Genomic DNA, 22,742 nt, shown 5'->3' with positions numbered 1-22,742 from the left:
AAAGTGAAGCCCCAGAAATGAAGAAATGAATCCAGTGGCCTACACCTGCCAGCAGGTGATTGATTCATGCCAGCCAAAGAGCCAGACCATGGCTGATGGGTTAGAAGATGGTCCAAACCAGAGCACTCAGCCAGTTCCTGAGTGAAGTCATGGGGAGAAAGTGGCTCCATTCTCCCAAGGGTGGCTGAAAATCCTCTTCAGTACTGCTCAAGTGGGAGGTTCTTCACTGAAATGTCTTCTGCCCTGACAGTGGGAAAGGTGCTCTGCCTCTCAACTGTCTATGCAGTGCTCTCCTCCTCCTGCTGATCCTGCTGCTTTGGAAGGTGCAGAGTTGGGCCTTGTGCCCCCATGTCTCTTGTGGTTAAATATAAGGAGCAGCTGCTCACTTGGGCCAGTTGAACACAAAGTGGGAGGTACATTTGCGGGTACCTTTTGCCTCCCAGGGAGGCACACACAGCAGCTGTGGGGTCCTAACTGCACAAGCACCCCCAGTGAGGCACAAGGATATTGTGGCCATCCAACTTCAAAAGTCCTGGCTGCGATGGGTCATCATCTCATGGCTGGGCTAAACTGGCCCCCACACACACTGCGACAGCTCTCCTTGGATACCTCCAGTTTAATCTACTGGCCAAAGCATAAAGGAAAATGATCAAAAAGTTCCTAATACAGCTCAGGGGGTGTGTGGCCATGTAAGGATGCTGTCACCTGTCCCTGTCTCTGCTTCTGGGCCTGGCTCCTTGCAAACAGGGAGCCACAGCCCATGCTGGGCAGCAGGAGAGAGGTGGGATGCTGGCTGGGAAAAGCAGAGCAATGGAAGTGTCATCTGCAGATTTTCTGCCTTTCCCCTCCTCCACTCAGCCAGGCCCTACTGGGCTGGTGGGAACATATGCATAGCAAATACAAGCTTTGCAGAAAAAAAAAATGGTTGACGGGGGGGCATGGGGAACACAGTTCAGGAAAGAACCAGCCAGGACTTATTGCAGCAGCAATTAGGCTCACCGAGAGCCGAGATTTAGCACATTGGAGGCCTAATCCTGCCTGAGCAGCATCTGCAAACCTTTTATTTGGTCTGTGCCATGCTGGAATTGGATGCCTGCAATTTTTTTTTTTTTTCTTCATCCTGCCTGTGTGCAGATGGCCTGGCTCTTTGCCTTGTGCTGGGTGCAGTGCTGCAAAAGCAAGCACGTCTCTGCCACAACTGATACAAGGGGAAACACCACAGGCCCAGACCCATGCGGGGTGCAGATGACACACATGGAGACACAGACAGAGATGCACACACATAGAGTTCTTGTTAGCAGTGAGAGCAGAGCCAGGCAGAGATTAACCTAGCTGAGCTCTCTTTAATTAACAGTTCTCAGTTTATAGCTTTACAGATACAGGCCTGGACCAAGAGGTTAGACAGGATGTTTTTTCAAAAAATGTTATTCCAGACACACAGGCCCAGGCCCAACATTCACATGTCATATATATGGGGGCGGTCTTCCAACCCGAGATATCATTCTCACTGGCCTGGGCTATCACTCCTTATGCTCATAAAAAGCATACTTCTGTATACCCTGTCCAAGGCCCTTTATGTTTTGACTAATTGCCGTGATTTAATCATGTTAGTATTATTTGTCCAGATGGTCATGTTAGTATTGATCTTCCTTTATCATCCAGGTGGCTAGAACCACATGTCCTGCCACTCCCACAGACAACTCTCCTGTTAGTGCCTGATGGGCTCCCAGCTCTCACCTCACACTGCGATGGAGGAGATCCAGGGAGGGCTGCTGCCCTGAGGCACTTTTTGTGTACCAGGAAGTAACTGGCATGCAGCAAGGCAAGCTGGGGTTCATATGTACTCCTATTGCTCTGCTCACAGGGTGGGAGCCCAGAGAGGTTCAAGCAAAGGGAGGTGCTGATGGATGACAGCCACTGCCCAAGGCTCAGCTCCTTGTTGCCACCAGGAGTTGGTGGCATGATCTGGTGGAGCAATCCTGGGAGCAGGGACAGTCACTTGCCTCTTTGGTTGCCTGCCCTAAGCCTAGTAGGGAAGTATTTGTTGTCTTCCATATGTCACTGTTGTTGTAGCAGCAGTAAGAGTAGGGCAGCACATTCTTCTTCTTGTTGCTTCGGATTTGATCCATCATGAGATTTGTGGTAGCCAAACACAGCCGTGGCTCCTGTCAGTGCTGGTTCAGGCCAAGGCTGGTTGCAACAGAAGAAACCCTGACTTGAGGCAATGGCTGCCACTTGCTCACATCTCCACTGCTGCAGTGGGGCTGCCCATGTCAGATGCAGCAGTCATCTCAGTGATTACACCAGTGCCTGTCTGGCATGATCTTCCCTCTGTGAGGGGCCCTGTGGGTCCCTCAGCCACAAAGGCTGAGTTTGCTCAGGCGGAAGATCCCTTCAATGAGGCTTGGCCAAGAGCAGTTGGTACCATCAAAGCCAATCTTCAGCAGCCAGAGCTGCCACAGGCTCACTTCAGTTCATCTGGGCTACCAGTTGCTCTGGCACACCAGATGTTTACATAGTGCCATATATAAAGCGCTAGCCAGGGACTTAAGCGATCTGCTAAACCAATCATAGAAGAGAAAAGGAAAGAGAATAAAATTGGATTATTTTGGCATGTCTCTCAACTTTTATGGGATTGGAGGCTGACTGTCAGGCATGCCTGTCTGAGGGTTGCAAGGAGGTGGTGGTGCTGTCTCAGTGATGGGTCCAAAGCAGGCCAGAATGGAGAAGGTCGCAAAGCTGCATTTGCAGAAGCAACTTCACGGTGCCATTTCTGCACAGCTTAGTAATACTCATTTCTAACTGGTATTTTGTCTCAGCTGCTCCTCTCAAGCCACTGGTTTGATTTTCAGACTGGGAGGTTATGAAGGGACACAAACGTTTTCTAAGTGCTCCCTCGTGTGGAGCTGGGTGATGGGACACAGAGTGCAGCCCAGGAAAAGAAAAAGCTGGCTGGAGTGCTAGAGGCAACCATAGAATCATTTTGGTTGGAAGACACCCTCAGGATCATTGAGTCCAACCATAACATAATCCAACTCTAGCATTAAACCATATCGCTAAGAACCTCGTCTAAATGCCTTTTAAACACCTCCAGGGATGGTGACTCCACCACTTCCCTGGGCAGCCTGTTCCAACACCTGACAATCCTTTCCACGAAGAAATGTTCTCTAATATCCAATCTAAACCTCCCCTGGTACAACTTGACGGCATTTCCTCTTGTCCTATCACGTGGCTACTTGGCAGAATAGACCAACACCCTCCATGCTGCAGCCTCCTTTCAGGTAGTTGTAGACAGCAATAAGGTCTCTCCTCAGCCTCCTTTTCTCCAGACTAAACTCATTCCCCTCAGGCCAACACACCCCAGTCCACCCGTGGGGCAACAGGTAGGGGTGTTTGGATGCAGAATTAAAGAATCCTTTGGGAGCTTGTTTTTCATTACTCACTTCTTGGAGCATGAACAGGCACTCGGTACAACAAGCAGTCCCTTCCCCAGAGCAAGGTAGGTTCTGGCACTGGGCACAGGTGCTGATTAGAGACTTCCCCTAGACTGCTCCTCTCCAAGGTTAGGTGAGCACTAACACCAATACAAGCACATCTTTATGAACCAAGTGCACATATTCAGCTCACAAAATCTCAGCAGGCTGGCACTGCTGCAGGCAACCTGTTCTGCTCTGGGTGCATGCCCTTTCCCTCTTATTCTCCACTCTGCTGGTGTGAGGCTCGGGGAGGGCAGGTCAGCAAAGTATCACAGTACGTTTGGGATTGGAAGGGACCTCAAAAGATCATCTAGTCCAATCCCCCTGCTGGAGCAGGAACGCCTAGGTGAGGTTGCACAGGAACATGTCCAGGTGGGTTTTGAATGTCTCCAGTGAAGGAGACTCCACAACCTCCCTGGGCAGCCTGTTCCAGTGTCTGTCACCCTCACTGAGAAGAAGTTCTTTCTCAAATTTAAGTGGAACCTCTTGTGTTTCAGCTTGATCCCATTACCCCTTGTCCTATCATTGTCTGCCACCAAGAAGAGCCTGGCTCCATCCTTGTGGCACTCACCCTTTATATATTTATAAACATTAATAAGGTCACCCCTCAGTCTCCTCTTCTCCAAACTAAAGAGACCCAGCTCTCTCAGCCTTTCTTCATAAGGGAGGTGCTCCACACTTACTCATCTTTGTTGCCTCGGAAGAGAAGCTGCTAAATTAATGTATACTGTGATTAAGTTATAAAAGACGTAGCCATCATTAGACAATTGACATGAGAGAAATGCTTTCTGATCACCTGCAAAACAAGGGGATATTTTTCAAGTTTTAGATCCTTCTGCACGACAAGAGGGAGACAAAAGATTAAGTGATATATTGTTTAGAAACAGAGTCCTTAGTTTATATTTAACAAATAATTAATAGATGTATTGTAAGTAAGAAACAAAACAATTATAACTAACATAATCAATTATGTATTAGTATAGATGTATGTCAAAATTTTCAAAAACTGTAATGCATATTTAATAATTATGTGAATATAAGCAACGCAAGAGTATCCAGTTCATGGAGCACTTATGTAGGATGATCCCCCCACGCTCCCCAGCACTGATAAAATAAAGAATGCTGCTTAACAGTATAACTGACTCTGCTGTTAAGTGTATTTCTCCGTTTCATCTCACCCACCATTTTGGCCCCAATCACACTCTTTCCCGCCTTCCGCGGTCTCTGGTTGCGGTCCCGCTGGAGCCCGAGGAGGACGGGGCCGATGCCACCACTCTGCTCTGCGCCCAGGTCGCGGCAGCTGGGCCAGGGAGCGAGGCCTGACGGAGGCCCGGCCCTGAGGCTAGGTGCCACTGCAGCGGGGACCGGGGCTGCTCGGGATGAGGCCGCCGCCAGCGCCTCCCGCAGCGAGACCGAGCCGGGGCGCTGCTGAAGGAAAGCAGCCGCTCGGCGCCCACTCTATGGTCCCTGGCCCGATGTGACCGCTCTGCACCGCCACTCGATGGCCTTGGCTGAGCGTGAGGAGGCACGGCGGGCTGCCCCGCGCCTGCGCACCGCGTCCTCTAGAGCTGCTCGACCCTGCGGTGGCCGGGAAGCCGTATGGCGGTGGCCGTGCTGCGGCCGCTTGACGCCCTGCCGGCGGACCTGGCGCCGGCCACCGCGCTGCTGCTGGCGCCGCCACCGCTATGTGCGGCGCTGCGCGGGCGGGGTGGCGGGCTGGTGCTAGCGGTGCGGCCGGTGGGGCGCGGCGGGGCGCAGGCCGTGCTGCTGAGCGCCGTGGCACTGGAGGCGGGCGGCCGGCGGGGCGCGGAGCTGTGGCTGCGCGGACCTTTGCTGCGGCGGCTGGGGCTGGTGGCCGGCCGGCGGGTGGCTGTGTGGCCGGTGCGCCGGCCGCCGGCGCTGGCGTGGGTGCTGCTGGGGGCAGCGGGGCGGCCGGGGCAGCCGGCGGACGGTGCGGTGCTGGTACGGCGTGGGGAGGCTCTGCCGGGGCCGAGCCCGGGGCCGGTGGTGCTGGAAGCGCGGCCGGCGCTCCAGGGGTTGCTGGGCAATGGCACGCACACCGCCTTCGCTCACCCCCCGCCGCCGCGCGAGCCCGCGGCCGGCGGCGCCCCCTGCCGGCGCCCCGCCGCGCCGCCCGTGGTTTCTCGCTTTGCCGTGGACAGGCCCGGCGGGGAGGTCGCGGCGGCGCCGCTGCTCCGAGTGGCTCTCGCCAGCGGGGCGGGCGGCGGCGGGGCGGAGGTGTGGGTGAGCCGACGCGGGCTACTGGCGCTAGGGCTCTTCCACGGGGAGTGGGTGAGGGTGGGCGCCGAGGGGGCGGCTCGCGAGCACCTGGCGGCGCTGTTGGCACGGCCGCAGCCTTGGGAGTACCCGCGGGCCGCCCGCCACGGCGCGGCAGACGGCGCCGTTCTGCTGGCCCCCGCCCTGGCCTTCAACCTGGGCTGCGACCCCGCCGCCGCCGCACACCTGCGCCTGCGGGTGAGCCGGGGCCGGGCACCGCTGGGGGACGCCGAGGCCTCTGGACCAGGGGAATGAAAGCCCTGGGGTCTCACGGTGCGCCCTTTCCCCTCCACAGAGGTACGAACGGTCCGGCGCTGCGGATGGGAAAAGCAGCCGGTCGGTGCTGTCCGTGCCCCCCTTCGCCAAAGAGCTGAGCCTGGAGATTGTCTGCTCGCCGGCCTACAGCGCTCGAGGAGGCTATGACCGTGTGCTCTACAGGCATTTTGAAACGCCCCGGTGAGCTCTGTGGGGCAGGCAGCGCCTTTCTTTTCATGGGATGTATTCGTCAGATGCTCCCTCACTGTCTGTTGCACCCAGATCAGATACACACTGATGATGTGCATAATCAACACCTTAGTGCAGACACCAAGCAGTTGTAAAGTATCCATTTGTACTGTCTTCTTACGAGCGAAGCACACCTGCACACGTCACCTCTTATCCTGTCCTTTGGCAATAATCTTCAAGTCCTCTTGTTCACTTACCATCCAATGCTGAGGGCTCCCAAGTGCTGCCTGCAAACTTCCATTTTGGGCTGTGTTGATAACCCAAGTTTTCAGCTTTCAGTGAAATTGAGCAATCCATCAGGAAAACAGATGTGTTGCCACCTTATGACCACCTGCCCCCAAGCCTTTTTAATTTCCCTATGAATACTTTCTGTTCTCAGCTGTTCCAGAGATAGAAGGCTATTTTGTCTGGAAGAAATGCTCTTTAATGGCATTTAGCTTCTATACCATTCCCAGAAGGTTCCCCTTAGTAGTCTGGATGCACCTTCTCACATCTAGTCCATGCCAAATCTATTTGTAGTTTTATTTACAGGAAAGGAGTGAGTCAGTGTGAACAGCTACGTTCTTTTCCATAACAATACCTGTGTTATGGAGTTGGGGGGGACACATGACCAGAATGATTTACTCTCTTTCAAGTGTTGAAACTCCCTGTTGCTTGTTTTTTTTGTTGTAATTTTCTGTTTTGTTTTGGTGGGTTTTGTTTGTTTGTTGTTGATTTTTTTTTTGTAGGCTTGTCCAGGAGGGAGACATCCTCTGTGTTCCCACATTTGGATATGCTGAGTTTTTAGATGTAAATGCAGACAAATTTGTAAGGTAGGTGGCAACAAATTATGGCTCTATTGCATGGATACTGCAGGAGAAAATATACTTTTCCACCACTGACTCTCTTGAAACAAAACAGCTGATTCCATTCTGATCTGTCCCTGTAGTTGAGAGTTTATCTGGCTCTTATTTTAAGGGGAAGAGGGAATTTTATTTTTTTTTTTTTATTACGGAGGGCTGCAGCTAAGAGGGAGGACTCCCTTAGCTCCCTAAAATAGTCATGGAGGGAAGAAAGGAAAAAGAGAGAAACTAATGGGAGAAAAGAATGAAGAGGAGGAAGGGGTGGCATGAGGACAGCGAGTGCCACATAAGGAAAAGCAAAGTGGCAGTTGGGCTTGTCAATGTGTGACAAAGTGTGAATTTAAGCCCTTACATTTCATGTTAGAATAAGTTTCTCCTTGGCCACCAATTCTGCCTCCCTTGTTTTTGATCATATGGTTTTGAAACAGTTCTGTGCTAAATGAAGGTCACCTTTGTATGAGTGCAGAGGTGTTTCGAGTGGGTTTTGGCTGGTTTTAATATAAATGCTTCAGCTCTGTCGCTGAGGGAACTGCCACAGGTAACCAAGGCGTGCAGTGCGAAGAATTGCCTTGAGTCATTCATGCAGGATGTACCAGTGACATGTAACACTGCTCAACTCTGCTATGTATTTTAAAATTTAACAGTTTTATAACACTGCTACAATGAGTATTTTCTAGACTGTTTCTTGGAGAGAGGCAGGAGGCACAAGTCTTTCATTTGTGGACTTATATTTTAGCCATGTGGCAAGCCAGAGAAGACAGCAGAATTCATGGGACGTAAAGAGCTTGGAACTGTGCCAGTAGGAAGAAGTGTTTTTCCTGTGGGGTGTCCAGAGCAGGATGCTTGTAAGGCTCTCATGGTATTTGGGTGAGTCCTAGTCTGCAGCCTAGGGGATTGTAAGGTTTTATACACTGTAGGTGAATCTCTGCAGAGTTGTAGAGAAGGAAATGATGCCAGAAGAGAGAATGTCTTGAGTTCTTATGTAATATTAGTATAGCCATACTTGTGGACTGAAGCCACCAGTAGAAGCTGTAACTGTTGACAGTCCTATTGGTCTGTCTGGCCAGACAGCACAGCGAGGTCCATAAAGGATCTATGTGGGTCCTGGGAGAGGGCAAGAATATATTTGCTTACCTGTGCCTTCCAGCTGTCTTCTTGTTGACAACTGTATTGTTCCTGACTTCAACATCTTGATCCAGGAATTTGGACTGCATATTTTTTCCCTTAGGTGGCCAGAGCTTTACTTCAAAGTCAGGAAGATTTTAGGCATGGTGGAAGGCAAGCGGTCTGAGGGTTACCTGGTGGACACCCAGAACACTTCTCTCTATTTGGTAAGATGTCAGTGGAGAGCAGGGGGGGTGCACAGGAGATCTGAGACTGAGGTTCCACTATGGATGACAAAGGTGCCTGTAGAGGCTTGTGTCTCCTGCTATTGAAAAATGGCATTTCAGGACAGACTTTGTCACTTGGTACCTGTCTTTTCTGCAGTGGTGTTCTACAGAGTGCTATTTTCCCTTCCTTACAGGTGGGATCAACCAACAGTGCTGTCCCATTTGCCCCAGCCTATAACAGTCATGAGTTCTGGAGCAGTTTGTCTCCTGCTGGACTTTCTGATACTGTCAAGCAGCTCTGTGATGCTCTTCAGCCTCACCTCAACAGTCAGTGAGTTAAAATTCCTTCTAACAAGCCCTGGGAGAGCTGGGACCCTGCTCCCTGATCACTGGGAGAACTACGTCTGTGTTACAGGGCAAGTGCACTGAGTGGGGCTGGCAGCATTCTCCTCTCAGGGCCAAGCGGCAGTGGGAAACTGATGGCTATCAGAGCTGTGTGTAGCTGCCTCAGCCTCCACCTCTTCAAGGTAATTCCTCCATGGTCACCTGATTGGTGGATTTATAATATACAGAGGATTACAGAAATGTTCTTTAAGTTAGCTCTGCCAATGCCCCTGCTGCAACCAGAAGCTGTCCCCACCTGCACATGCAGACAAAAAGAGTTTGTGTACGCTGAACTTAGTAGCTCACTCTGGCACAGATTATGACTGCTGGTGGGCAGAACCTCAGAGTAACCATTTGGATCAGCCTAAAGGTCTGTGTCTGAGACTGGCCAGTAACAGGCGCTCGGGAAGAGGGCATAAGCATGAAGAGATGTTTCCTCTGACATGTACCCTCCAGTGTTCTGGACTCAGTAATTTAGAGGTCTCTTGGCCTGGGAGGGGGTGCATTTATACCTTTATTTACCCATGTTTGCCATTACTGCTGTCAGTATGATGTATCAATACTTTACAGATACTGCAATACACAGTTGTATTTCAGCAGACTAACTTCCTGTCATTTGGTAGGGCACTGAGTTGACGCTATACCCCAGAGAGTGACAGTAACTAAAATATACTGAGAAAAACTAGAGAGGTGATGAGGGCAGAAATTGCAGTGGCATTGGGTGTTTTCAATTGTCCCCGCATATGCTGGGAAGAAGGCATATTGGAAAGGGAGACAGAGATGGTTATGGGTCTTCTCTAGTTGGGTAGGAAGCTGAGGAAAAAAATGCAGCCCTTGGTTTGATGCCAGCATGTGTGCCAGATCTGGTTCTAAATCTTGTAGCCTGTAGAAGAGCTGCTGTGTAACTGTGTTCACATTAACCACTCACCCCCTGTCAAGAGTAAAAAAAGCCCTCAAATCTTCCATAGCAGTGTTTGGCTTTTGAAAGGGGAACAACGTCAAAATTGGATAGGAAGATAAGAAGTGTTACTTCTGCTGTGGAAGTGGATGAGGGGTCACTGTGCCACAATACGAGGCTACTGCATAGATCATATTGGGATGGGCTTGAGAAAAATAAGTGGAAGACAAACCAGATGAACAGCAAGGAAAAGGGCAGTCACTGAAAATGAGGCATTGTTCAAGTGGCACAAACCTGTAGCAGGTTAGAGTGAAGGACAGAGTTAACACAGGCTGGGATGACTTCACTACTTGTCAAGTAACCCCTGTTTCTGTCTAGCACCAGAGGTTCTAGGCACCAAGGCGGTCTTCACTGACTTGTTAAAAATACTGTTTTCCTTCTGCAAACCTCTTTTGTTCATTTTGACAGTCTGGGTGTATCCCGCAAATACTTTAACCTCTTTGATTCTCTAGAGTTACGTTTGCAAAAGCGAGGGGATTTGGAGTCATATTGTGACTTTTCAAGGAGAGTTTCTGAAACTCTGAAAGAATTTGAAAAAAGAAAGTTAGAAAGAAGAGAGATGGATGGTTCCTTTTTTGTGGAAGGGAAACATAGTCTTGCTCCTATTTTGTGAGTATTTTTAGCGTAAACTCAGAAAAAAAGCTAAGTGTTTTGGATATTTGCATTGTCTTCTTCTGCTTAGAAGTTGGGTCTTGTTCAGTTGACGTTAATCTCTTTAACTGTTCTTATCTACCCAAGTAAAGGCATAACAGTGTGTCAGTGGGGGAGGTGGATACAACCTTGGCCAGCTGCTGTGCAGCTCATCTTCTGGACATGACCTTAGTGGTACTGAGCTCTTGTGCAGATGTGCCATAGCTCTTGGGATCCAGTACAAGACTGCAGAGACTTCCCAGTACCTTCAGATCCATAGGATGTTTGGGAGCACTGTGGCACTGCCATGGCCTGGCAGGTGGTTTTTAGTGTGATGTGCAAGTCTATAGCTGTGTTTTTGGCCTTGTGTACTGCTTTTAAAGACTAACACTCTTACTGTTGGAGCCAGAGGTATTTCCTATTGTATTCTTCTATCCCAGCTTTTACAGTCTCCCCTCCTTTTCTCACTGCAATGCTTACATTACTGTTTTAACTTCTCTTCCTCTGACTGTTCTGCCTGGTCTCCTACCAGGACGCAGTAATCCTTCCACACTGTAATTTTCACCACTGGATGATCTACAGTTTTTTTGTCCTTTCTCTCTGCCCTTCTGCCTTTGCATACAGATACTGCTGCCATTTGGCTGTGCCTGCCATGGCCCTAACTTCTGTTTTTGTCTATAGCACATGGAGCACAGGAATTCTTTTGCTCTGTATCCTCATCCTTACCCCTCATATCAGCTGTTGCGGCTGTGGCATTCTCCCTGATCCAAGGTTTCTGAGGATGTGGCCCAGGAAACTCCAGAAATGGTTTGGCTCTCCCTGAGCAACCTCACAGCACCAGGAAGCAGCACTGCCTCTTTCCAGCAGTGTTCAAGCTGCTGTTCAAAGGTTCACCAGTCACCTCTCTCTCTTTGGATGACTTTGTTTGCTTTATAAACAGTGTCTGAGCTTCTTGCCACCTCTAACTTTTCTTCTCTTTCCGCCCCCCCCCCCCCCCCCCCCCTTTCCTTCTGGCTTCCTCTCACACTTGGAGTTTGCTTGGCACTGGGTTGACCAGTCTCCTGAGCCTCCCTTTGCACTGTTCCTCCAAGGCACTTTGTTCTCCCCATCTTGGCCTCTTCCACAGCCTTCCCATCCCTTCCAGCTTAGGCTGTTGAGCCGTGACATCCACTGTATTGACTTCTCTGGTCCTGTGGCCTCACCTCTTTCAGACAAGAATCTCCTGCCCCCCTCACCTCCTGCGGAAAAGCAACAAGCAGCCATTTTTCCATGCCAGAAAGTCCTGAATATGTCTATTTTTAATATGTCCTGAATGTGTCTATTTTATGTCTTTGGGAAACATTCACTTAGATCTCATTTCAACTATGAATTACCTGTGGAAAGCTTTGTGCAAAGTGAACATTGTCCTGGGTCCCCCAGGATGCTGCAGCTGCTGCAACCTTTGTGTCATGTGGTCTGTTTTGCAGGTTGATTGTGTTAGTTTGTGCGGTGACACCAGTGGAGCCACAGAGGAGAAAGTACAGATGGCCTTCATCCAGTCTCAGCAGTATCATCCCTGTGTGCTCGTGCTGAAAGACATCGAGGTGCTTGGCAGAGACTGGGACAGGCTGGGAGAGGACGCCGGTGTCATTGCTACTCTGAGACAGCTGCTCCTGGACAGAGACCCAGTGCTGAGGTATGGACCCTGCACCTTTGCTGTGGGAATCTGAGGTGATTGTTTGCTTCTGCCATTCCTAGGGCAGTAGTCACTGTTACATCAAGGTGACTGATTGCTAACATGCCCTGTTTTATTTGTAATCTGGTGGAATCTCTCCTTGACTTGCTTTGTTTACTTCAGAGGGCCCTTGTTCTTCCAGCTTAGTGTCAGAGGGAGTTGGGAAGGTGGTTTCTGAGCTATTCAGATGAGCAAACCTGGCGTGTTGGCTGTGAGGCATGCAAAGGGTCACAAGGACCCCGGAAGGGAGCTGGACCCCAGGAGAATCCCGAAGCTGGTGACAAGTACCAGGGCACAGGGAGGGAGACATCAAGTGAAGAAATAAGATGTCATTTGAAGGGCCTTAGCTTGTAGACAGAGCTCACAAAGCAGTTCAAGGGCAAGCTAAAGAAGAGTGGCTGCAGGACACCTTGGCCAATATGTGTGCATTTCTCAGAGGAAAGGCCATAGAGCTGAGGCCATGCACTGCCCCTTTTTATCAACAGCCGCCCTGCTCTGGTGATTGGTACAACCTGCAAGCCCCAGGATGTTCCCACAGATGTGCAAACTGCTTTCCTTCACGAGGTGAACATCGGAGCCCCTTCAGAAGAGCAGAGGAGGTCAATGCTGAGTATGCTCACTGTCGATCTGCCACTGGGCAAAGATGTGAGCCTATCCAAGCTGGCCCGGAAGACTGCGGTGAGTGAAAACACAGTTGCAGGTGGAGATTGAGCAGGCTGGGAGTGCCAAGCCAACCTCTCCTACCTGACCATGGAGAAAGGGAGTAATTCCCACAGCCCAATCAACTTCTTCAGTGCTTAACATCAGCTTTAACTGCAGATCACTCACCTTTCTAGTGCTTAAGTACTGCACAGGTTTTGCAGAGGTGTTGGCTGATGCTCAGCTCTGCTAGAAGACAAAGTTGATAGAAAAAACAAAAAAAGCTAAAGGCTTTAACCAGGTCACAGAAGCTCAAAGAACAGCTCTGTGAGGAATTGTTCCCCATATTCCTTTTATGGCCTAGCTGGAGCTATGGTCAGGGACCAAACTTATGCTGTTTTTTTCCATATTCACAGGGGTTTGTGCTGGGAGATTTCTGTGCCTTGTTGTCCCACAGCAGCCGGGCTGCTTGTACCCGCATTCAGACCATGAGGTAGTGCTGGTGGGGGAGGGCAGGGACTGCAGCCAGCCTGATAATGCCAGAAGCAGGGCAGAGCCTGAGTCCTTCCCTTCTCTTTCCTTGCCAGTTTTCCAGGTGGACTGAGTGAGGAAGCGGAGAGAGATTTTTGCACTGCTGGGTTCCCAGTGCTTGAGGAGGATTTTAGTTTTGCGTTGGACCAGCTGCACAACACCCATTCACAGGCAGTGGGAGCCCCGAAGGTAGGACACTGGGGAAGAGGAGAGGGAATTGGTTCTCTAAAGTTGTATGGCTCAAGACAGCTGTCGCAGATCTGAGTTGGTGCTGTGCTCTTGAATGTCACTTCCTCCTGTGTCCTTCCACGTGTTCCCCCAGCCTTGGGTGGGAAACAGTCCCGCTGTGGGCTCTCCCCCATGAGTGCTTTTCACCTTCTTGGCTTTGAATTCAGTCAGGGAAACCCTTGCTGCTCTCTAATTGGAGATGACTCAGTGGATGAGTGCCCGAGGGGTACCAGCTGCGTAGCTCAGCCTTTCAAGATGCAAAGGCAACTACAGGCTGGCTGCATGTCTGAGATCTCTCCAGCCTCCTGGTGTATGGGAACAGAGGGGCACAAGCTGGTGAGAAATTTTCCCCACGTGTGTGAGAAGCCTTATACTTGATCCATGGCCTTGGATACTGCTTGAGCTGGCACAGGCTTTTCTGACAGCCAAGCAGTTTGAAGAGCTGTGTTTTTTTCAGGGAAGGGGACATGGGGTGTCAGAAAAAAACAGCAGAGTCAGCATCTTAGGAGGGGCTTGATCTGCCTGTGGCAGCTTAGCACCCAGGGAAGCAGAATCTGGAGTGACTGTTTTTGCTGGGTAATGCATTAGGACCGAATGAAGTGATCAGAGCCTCTTCTTCACTCCCTTGAGTGCGAATGACTGAGTTTAGCACAGGATGAGAAACATTGACCTTGGAGCAATTATTCTGGTGCCTTCCCCAGCCACCCACTTGCAGTCCTGCTCTAGCAGGGTTATACCCTGCTGGTGTCATCATCCAGGAGCTACTCTGGCACCTTATTCATAAATTTACTAGAGACTGAAATGAGCTCTGATTTGAGGTGTGTATGCCACATTTGCTAAGACAACCATAGAGCATGCTTGGCAGCAAGCTGTGTGTATGAGAGCTAATTTTGTTTGTATTTTACAGTCCTTTATCAATTTTTTAGTAGTTGGCTGGCAGTTCAGAAAGCCTATTAGCAGACCTGGGTACTCTCAACATACAAATCTTTCAGTTCCTTCCCTGTTTGCATTCTCTGGTTAGCCACACGATTTTTGCAGTTACAGCTTGAGCCTCCTAGAGAGAACTAATTTGAAACCTTCAGTTTCTAAGCAGTGTCTGCAACACATCCTAGACTTAACAATGAAGACAACCCTGAAAACAACCTTGCTGCACTTTTCCAGCTCCCGTGCTGTTGTCTGTAGAGTTTTTTCTAGGGAGGCAATATAAGCAAGAGTGCAGGGGAGACGGTAACTCTTCCGTTCATGGACACTGAAGGAAGAGTCTTTTGCTTTGAAAGATTTTTTTTTTTTTTTTAATGGAAATCCATGTCTTGTCTGACCTGATTTTCCTGGTGGACTTGCTGGACAGCTGGAAAAGTATCATGAGATAACATCATCTCAAGTAGCAAAGCCAAATTGCCTGAGGGGGAAAGAATTTTGCTCTGTCCTATTTTTAAACTCCCTGTTTTGGTGGCACCTGTTCCCCATGCAGCCAGTAGTGACAGGGAAGTGTTTTGGGGCTTTGCTGTCTGGTCATTCCCGGGAGGGCAGCTCTTACTCCCAGGAGGATCTGTCATGCAGACACTGGCATTGCTGCTATTTCTAAAGCTGTGAGCAGAGCAGCAGCATCCTCCAAGATTGTTTTGCTCAGCAGAAAATAACAAAAGTGGCATGGTTCACCCCTCTCAAGTTTGCTGTCTTCTCTTCATAATGATCCCTTGCATATTTGCAGTTGACCCCATCCCTGTCTATTTCTTGAAAGCATCCATGGACTTTGTTCTTATATCTCCTCTTTCAAAAGCAGATGGTTTTCTGTGAAGTGTCCTCTAGAATGTCTCTCTCTCACATTCTGCTTCATCTGACAGAGGTTCCCAGTAACCCAGGTTTTGTCAGTCTGATGTGAAGCTCTTGCATGGTCTCACTGCCCTGGGAGACAAGGTGCCCTGAACACAAGTAGCTCATAATTGCTAGGAATGTGTTTCTCTTTTTTTCATTTTTCTCCCCTTCTCCCACCGCCCCCCGCCTTTTTTTCCTTTTTTTTTTTCTTTTTTCCCTTTTTAAAAATTTTTTACCTTACCTCATGTTTCCCAAGGGCTTTTTGGAGCAGGGCTCTCTCCCCACAAAGCTGCAGGCAACTCTGGCAGATCTTTTCTTCAGGGTATTTTTGCTGACAGGTGATATAATGTGCAATGGTGGACTGGAGATGAGATGGCATGCTGGGAGTGCAGCTTGCCTGGGGACATGTGCAGTTGGTTTTCCCAGCTGCAGAGCTCAAGAGAGGAGAAATGTGGATGCTGGGGGATCCCATAGCAGGGATGGCTGGGCTGATTTCCTCCGTAGCCAGACACAGCTGATGGCATAAGGGGCTGGTCATCACTGGAGCAAGAGCTGGCCAGGCCTGCTTGGGGCTCAGGAACAAGTGCTGACAGGGACTCTCCCTCTCTTGGTAGATCCCCTCTGTGTCCTGGCAGGATGTTGGTGGGCTCCAAGAGGTGAAGAAGGATATCCTGGACACTATCCAGTTGCCCCTGGAGCACCCAGAGCTGCTCTCACTGGGTCTGTGCCGCTCTGGTCTGCTGCTGTACGGGCCTCCGGGGACAGGGAAGACCTTGCTGGCAAAAGCTGTGGCAACCACATGCGCCATGACATTCCTTAGGTGAGGAATACGGGGTCATGCAGTAGGACTGACCTTCTCCTGGTAGTGGATAGCCATGCTCTAACTGGCTTCTTCTTCCCTCTGCCCCACAGCGTCAAAGGGCCAGAGCTCATCAACATGTATGTCGGGCAAAGCGAGGAGAATGTGCGTAATGGTGAGCAGATGCATCCTGCTGCTGTGTGGGGAAAGATGGGGCTTTTCTGTGGTGCTGGAGGGAAGGAGGGAAGTGCTTAAACCCTTCTTCCCAACTCTGACCCACAGCTGCCAACAGGGACATGAACCCAACCCTCCTATGCCCAGTCTATTCCCTGCCTTGCTGCAGCTTCCCCTTGTGCTCTCTCTGGTCCTGTCACCGTTCTCTCTGGTGTTCCTGATGGGACAGCAGCCCTTCAGAGACACAGATGAGCCTCAGGGCCCATTGTGCTGAATGCTACCTGTCCCTGTTTCCACTGAGGCCCTCAGGCAAGAGCAGTTAATGGTAGTGAGGCAATCAGCAGCTGGTTTCCATTCTGAGCTCTTCCCCACTGGTGATATAGCAGGTCCTGTTGCTGTTGACTGCTCCTCTAGGTCTTTCTCATCTGTTGTGTTGTCTCCTCCCAGTCTTCGCCAAAGCCAGAGCAGCTGTTCCCTGCATTATCTTCTTTGATGAACTGGATTCCCTGGCCCCCAGTCGTGGGCGGAGTGGAGATTCAGGGGGCATCACAGACAGGTGAGTGAGCACCACGTGTCCTTGGGAGAGCAGCATACGTGCTTTAGCTGGGGGGATGCCCACATTGCCCTGCAAGGCAGAGTCCACATCCCAACTCTTTCTTTACTTTTTCTCTCCCTGCTCTCTTCAGCGTTTTTCCATGGCCTGTCTCCTCTCTCTGGACATCAGTACTGCTGTTTGCATTGCCACAGATAGCCGATTGCCCAAGCTTGTTGTGCAAACATTTGGTTAAGACATGACAGCTCCTCCCTTTGGCCTCTCCAAGATCATCTGTCACACCCCTGCCATGCTCTCTTCCTGTTAGCTGCTGTTTCTTTGCCATGGGAAACCCGTCAGCTGCCTCTGGTAGAAATATCTACAGATTGGAAATACCCAAACCCAGGATTATTTGGAATCATAGAATCATGGAGTAGTTTGGGTTGGAATGGACTTCCAAAGCTCATCTAGTCCAAGGCTCTGTCATGAGCAGGGACATCTTCAACCAGATCAGGTTGCTCAGAGCCCCCTCCAGCCTAGCCTTGAATGTTTCTAGGGATGGGGCATCTACCACCTCTCTGGGCATCCTGTGGCCAGTGTTTCACCACCCACACTTATGTCTAGCTTGAATCTCCCCTCCTTTATTTTAAAACCATTACCCCTTGTTGTATCACAGCAGGCCCTACTGAAAAGCCTCTCCCCATCTTTCTTACTGGCTCCTTTCAAGTACTGAAAGGCCACAATGACGTTTCCCCGGAGCCTTCTCTTCTCCAGGCTGAACAACCCCAACTCCCTCAGCCTGTCCTCACGGCAGAGCTGTTCCAGCCCTCTGATCATTTCTGTGGCCTCCTCTGGCCCCTCTCCAGCAGGTCCCTGTCTTTCCTGTACTGAGGGCTCCAGAGCTGGACGCAGGACTCCAGGTGGGGTCTCACCAGAGCAGAGCAGAGGAGCAGAATCACCTCCCTTGACTTGCTGGCCACACTCCTTTTGATGCAGCCCAAGATACGATTTGCCTTCTGGGCTGTAAGCTGCAAGTGCACATTTCCCCCAGACCTCTTCTGCTAAAATGATAGTGACAATCCAGTCTTCCTTTCCATCTGTGAGGGGTTCTGCAGAGTCTTCCAGTGACACCATATGCCCCCAGCATACATTTTCACACACACAAACCAGCAGCTCTGGAAGGGACTGGGTTTGGTACTTGTTGGTCACTTCAGGTGATTCCAGAACCCAGTCAGGGCTCTTCAGGGAAGAGAAATATGAGCTGAAGTCCAAGACACCGATCTGCTTGTGGCTTTGCTTATTCCTCTTTTTGTGTGGTGGCTGAGGGTGACAGTGGGTGACTTGCCAAGGCCTAGTTGTGAGCATCCTGTCTTGCTTCTTGCAGAGTTGTCTCACAGCTTCTGGCTGAGCTTGATGGCCTTCATTCCACCAGGGAGGTGTTTGTCATTGGAGCTACAAACAGGCCTGACCTCCTGGACCCAGCTCTGCTTCGGCCAGGCAGGTATGTTGTGTCCTACCCTGCCTTGCTCCAGGGTGGTTCCCTGGAGCTCCTCAGGCACTGATGACCTGGACTGTGTCCCCACCAAGTTCCCTCCACAGAGACTTTTCCTGAAACCCTCTGGCTTGCAGGGGAGATAGGAAGCCAAGAGGCCAGTGCTTATGGCTGTAGCAGCAGCACAAGATACCACTGCTTGTTATCCCCCATTGCTCTGGTTGTTGCCGCAGCAGAGGAGCAGGGCAATAAGGGACCTGCCTTGGCACTAAACTGGTGGGAGGAGTTGGACCCCCAGGGCCTGTTCTGCGGAGCTGGCCCCCAGCCTATCCTCTTGCCTGGGCCTTGCTTATCCTGGGGCAGGACTTTGTATCTGCTGCTGTTGGACCTCACATGGTTCCCGTGAGCCCGTTTCTCCAGCCTTCCACAGTCCCTCTGAGGAGCAGCCCTGGTCTCCAGCACATTGACTGTTTGAAGCTTTGTATCACCCACAAACTTGGCAGCAAAAGGAGTTGCCCCAGGGCCGCCCTTCAGTCTGAGGTACGCAGAGCTGAGCACCGCTGCCAAGTTTGTCTTGACCTGTTCTCAACTGAGGTTGTGGAGTCTCCTTCTCTGGAGACACTCAAGACGCGCCTGGACACATTCCTATGCAATCTACTCTGAGTGAACCTGCTTCAGCAGGTGGATTGGACTAGATGATCTCCAGAGGTCACTTCCCACCCTAACCATTCTGTGATTCTCTCTGCTGACAGGTTTGACAAGCTGGTCTATGTGGGTATAAACGAAGACCGAGAGTCGCAGCTGCAGGTGCTGGGTGCCATCACCAGGAGGTGAGTGACCCTGTGCTCTTGCAACAGCCTTCCACCACCCTCCAGTGGGTTGCAGCCTTCCTGGGCTTGATGCATAATGTGCTCCAGCTTGGCTTTATGTCTCAGCCCTGGGGAGCACCTGAGTCACTGACCCGCAGTCAGCAGGTCAGGGAAGAGGATGGGGCAACTTCCAGAAGCAGAACTGGGGCTCGTTTTCTGACAAGATAGGGGCGGCTCACCTGTCTGTCCAGGTGGAGGGGTTGGTCGAGTTTTCCAGTCACTGTGCTCACATGCTCTCCTTGAGGAGCTCAGCCAGATCTTAACAGTGTGGTGAAACTGCAGTGCACCAATATGGCAGGAGGCTCCCACTTCCTTCCTGCAGGAGCTCCCCTAGTGTATCTCCTACTGTTTGCAGGACCATTTGCCTCACTGCCTCTCCTGCGATGCCACAGGGTTGTTTAGCCTGTGTTCTGTATGTCTTTCTGAGCACTGCTTGTGTGGGATCACCAAGCAGCAGGGTTTGGCTGTTTCCTCAGCTGCTCTGAGCTCCTGAGGGAGGGAGAAAAGTGAGCCCTGCAATTCACATGCAGAGGTACCACCCACCACATCTGGGTGAGCAGCTGTGACTCTGCCTATGCAGGGACTTTCTGTCATGGATAGCTGTGATTGCTGCTGCCTTTGATAAGGTAGCAGGCTGGCTGTGAGTATCTTTTCATTCCATGTGCCTTGGCAGTCATGTTCTCCAGCACCATGCTGCTGTTTGTGCTGAATCATAGGATAGTTTGGGTTAGAAAGGACCATCAAAGGTCATCTAGTCCAACCCCCCTAGATCAGGTTCAAAGCCCCATCCAGCCTGAGGGAGGCTCACTGTCTGCAGCATGGCTCTGATGAGATGGTTTGGTGTTACAGTGGTTTGTATTCTCTGTAATTAAACATGTTATTAGCCAGCCCGGGCTGTAGGCTGTTCCCAGGCATGTGGAACACATAATTTCTCCGAGAACTTGAAGTTGCCTTTGATCCTTCTTAGCAGAAGAACACATTTGCTGTCGGGATGTTTTGAAGAGAAGTGACTGCGTTGAAATAAATCCAAATGAACCAAACCATTTGATTTTTTTCTCTCTTGGCAGGTTTAAACTGGATCCTTCTGTGAATCTCACCACCATCCTAGAAAAATGCCCAGCTCAGCTGACAGGAGCAGACATCTACGCCCTGTGCTCAGATGCCATGATGTGCGCTGTCAAACGCAAAGTAGAATGGATCGAGGAAGGTAGGAGCCCAGCCCCTACTTGTCCTGTGTGTTAGGGCAGCCCAGAACAGGGGCAGGAAGGAGAATTACCACTGCGTGTAACTGAACTTTGTGAAAGAAGCCTCAGTGGCTTTGGGACCATGTCAGCCTGGATAAGAGAAGGCTCCAGGGAAACGTTATTGTGGCCTTTCAGTACTTCAAAAGAGCCTACAAGAAAGATAGGGACAGGCTTTTTAGCAGGGCCTGTTGTGATAGGACAACAAGGGGTAATGGTTTTAAACTAAAGGAGTGGAGTTTCAGGCTAGACACAAGGAAGAATTTTTTTCCAGTGAGGGTGGTGAAACCGTGGCACAGGTTGCCCAGAAAGGTGGTAGATGCCCCATCCATGGAAACATTCAAGGCCAGGCTGGAGGGTGCTCTGAGCAACCTGATCTAATTGAAGATGTCTCTGCTCATTGCAGGGGAATGGACTAGATGAGCTTTGAAGGTCCTTTCTGACCCAAACTATTCTATTAATATGATTCCGTGTCTGACTGCTGGGTTACTGGCAGGCTGGCAGGTTCTGCAGATGTGATCATCTTCACCTCCAATGCGTGGCCTCAGGGGGAAGGAGAGAGACAGGTTTTTCTTCCAGTCACAGGTTTCTGGAGAGGGGGCTGTTTGATCTCGCCAGCCATCCCTGCACTTGGCTCTCAGCCCTTTCCTGTGTTCTCTCCTGCAGGGCTGGATACCGAGAGCTCTGTGCTGATCCTGACCATGGAAGATTTCCTGCAGGCTGCTGCCAGGTTGCAGCCGTCAGTCTCTGAGCTGGAGCTGGCCAAGTACAGACTCATCCAGCAGAAGTTTGCTGCCTGCTAATGGTCAGCAGAGCTGGGAGTGGAGGAATGATGGGGAAGATGTGTCAGGGGTGCAAGAGACCAAGCACAAACGGCACTCACCTGCTCTTCTCTGATGTCTTCTGGGCCCCATTCTTTTGAGCTTGGATGAAGAAATGGCTGTGTAGTTTATTGAGCCAAAGCCTGGTGGATGCTTAGCCAAGTTGATGGTGCCTTCTGTAATGGTCCACATCTTGGAGAGCCCTTTCTAGCTCTTGCGAGCATCCTGGGATGACTTCCCCACAGGGAGGAAGCCGAGCCTCATGATTGTGGGCAATGTAGAAGTGTCTCCATGCGTGACAGAACATTGGTGGAGGAGCAAGGCCCAAACTGCATCTAGTTTGGTAAAAAGAGGTGGGCTGGAGGCAGTTGCTTGTTGAGGTGGTCAGGCCCCAGTAAGGGGTATTGGCCAGAGGGCAGCAGGATACAGCTGCTGCACCTGGCCTTAGCTTGACATGGTCTTTCTGAATAAATACAGGTTTTTGGCACTAGGTATTCACTTCCTGGCCTCCAGTCTGTGCTTGCTGATGGTGTCTGTGTGTTTGGGAAGGTCCCTGTAAGCCCCTGCACATGCTGGGTGTTGCAAAGAAACTAGCAACCTGCGGATAGATGGGGGAGCACACCTGTGAAGAGCACTAGGGCCACCCTTGTCCAGCAAAGGTTGCCAGAAAGGCTGGAGCCCATGGCAGATGAGGAAAGGCCAAGCGAGTGGGGTTTGTTCAGTTGGGAGCTGAGCTGCCTCTGCAGAGGGAGCCCAGTTCTTCCTCGAGGCACTGGGTGACAGGACAAGAGGCAATGCAGACAAGTGGCAGCAAAGGACATTCCCATCAGATACTGTGAAAGACCTGTTACAGGGAGAGGGAGTGCTTCAGGCCCAGAAATACTCAACTCTTGGCTGAAGCAGCCCAGAGCTGCCATCTGGACCAACTATGCGTTGGCCCAGACCCCCTGAAGTCCTGTCTCAGCTCCCTCTGCAACCTCACACCAGCTGCCAGCACAGTCACATCTGACCTGATTCCCAGCCTTTGCCAAGGATGACAAATAAGATCTACTACTGAGCCATGTGTGGCAGCCAGCTGGCCAGCAGCTGCCTCTGCCCAGTCCCTGCAGCTGCTGATGTGGCTTATGGGCAGTCTGTGTGTGCCCTAGCCTGTCAGGTCAGTGCTTTGCCCTGCTACTGCCTGCACCACAGCTACTGGCAGCTGCATCCCTGAGTCAACTGTGGCTGTCGTGGACAGCTTCGGCAGCTGCAGGCACTGGAAGCATAAAGCCGTAGCTGATGCGTGTTTCCCACCCTGCTCTTCCAGCTGCAGCTGGCCCCCCACCTCTTCCCCAGAGCAGGCAAGGAGGAAGGTGCAGCAAAAGCACTGAGGAGGGATGTGTGGAGCCTTCCCACCCTGGGAGCCCTGCTGGGGGTGCTGAGGGGTGTCAAAGTGTCAGCACCTGTTGGGGGGTGGGGTGCAAGCCAGAACACTGTTTGCAGTAC

General features: G+C 51.0%; 1 protein-coding gene across 1 annotated transcript; it reads left to right on the top strand.

The window, feature by feature from the left end:
• The first annotated feature begins 5,013 nt into the window (after nucleotides 1–5,013).
• PEX6 (peroxisomal biogenesis factor 6) lies at nucleotides 5,014–21,755 on the top strand. Its single transcript, XM_065834873.2, has 17 exons — nucleotides 5,014–5,951; nucleotides 6,049–6,209; nucleotides 6,986–7,069; nucleotides 8,328–8,430; nucleotides 8,625–8,761; nucleotides 8,846–8,957; nucleotides 11,869–12,077; nucleotides 12,602–12,794; nucleotides 13,172–13,248; nucleotides 13,343–13,475; nucleotides 15,944–16,149; nucleotides 16,242–16,303; nucleotides 16,750–16,858; nucleotides 18,219–18,335; nucleotides 19,079–19,156; nucleotides 20,263–20,402; nucleotides 21,103–21,755. The coding sequence occupies exons 1-17, from the start codon at nucleotides 5,076–5,078 to the stop codon at nucleotides 21,237–21,239; spliced, it is 2,934 nt and encodes a 977-aa protein (XP_065690945.1). The 5' UTR covers nucleotides 5,014–5,075; the 3' UTR covers nucleotides 21,240–21,755.
• The last annotated feature ends 987 nt before the right edge of the window (nucleotides 21,756–22,742 follow it).

Source organism: Patagioenas fasciata, chromosome 3, assembly GCF_037038585.1.
Source record: "Patagioenas fasciata isolate bPatFas1 chromosome 3, bPatFas1.hap1, whole genome shotgun sequence".
NCBI lineage: Eukaryota > Metazoa > Chordata > Aves > Columbiformes > Columbidae > Patagioenas > Patagioenas fasciata.
The sequence above is the reverse complement of the archived record's forward strand: the minus strand, read 5'-3'. Positions and strand labels throughout refer to the sequence as shown.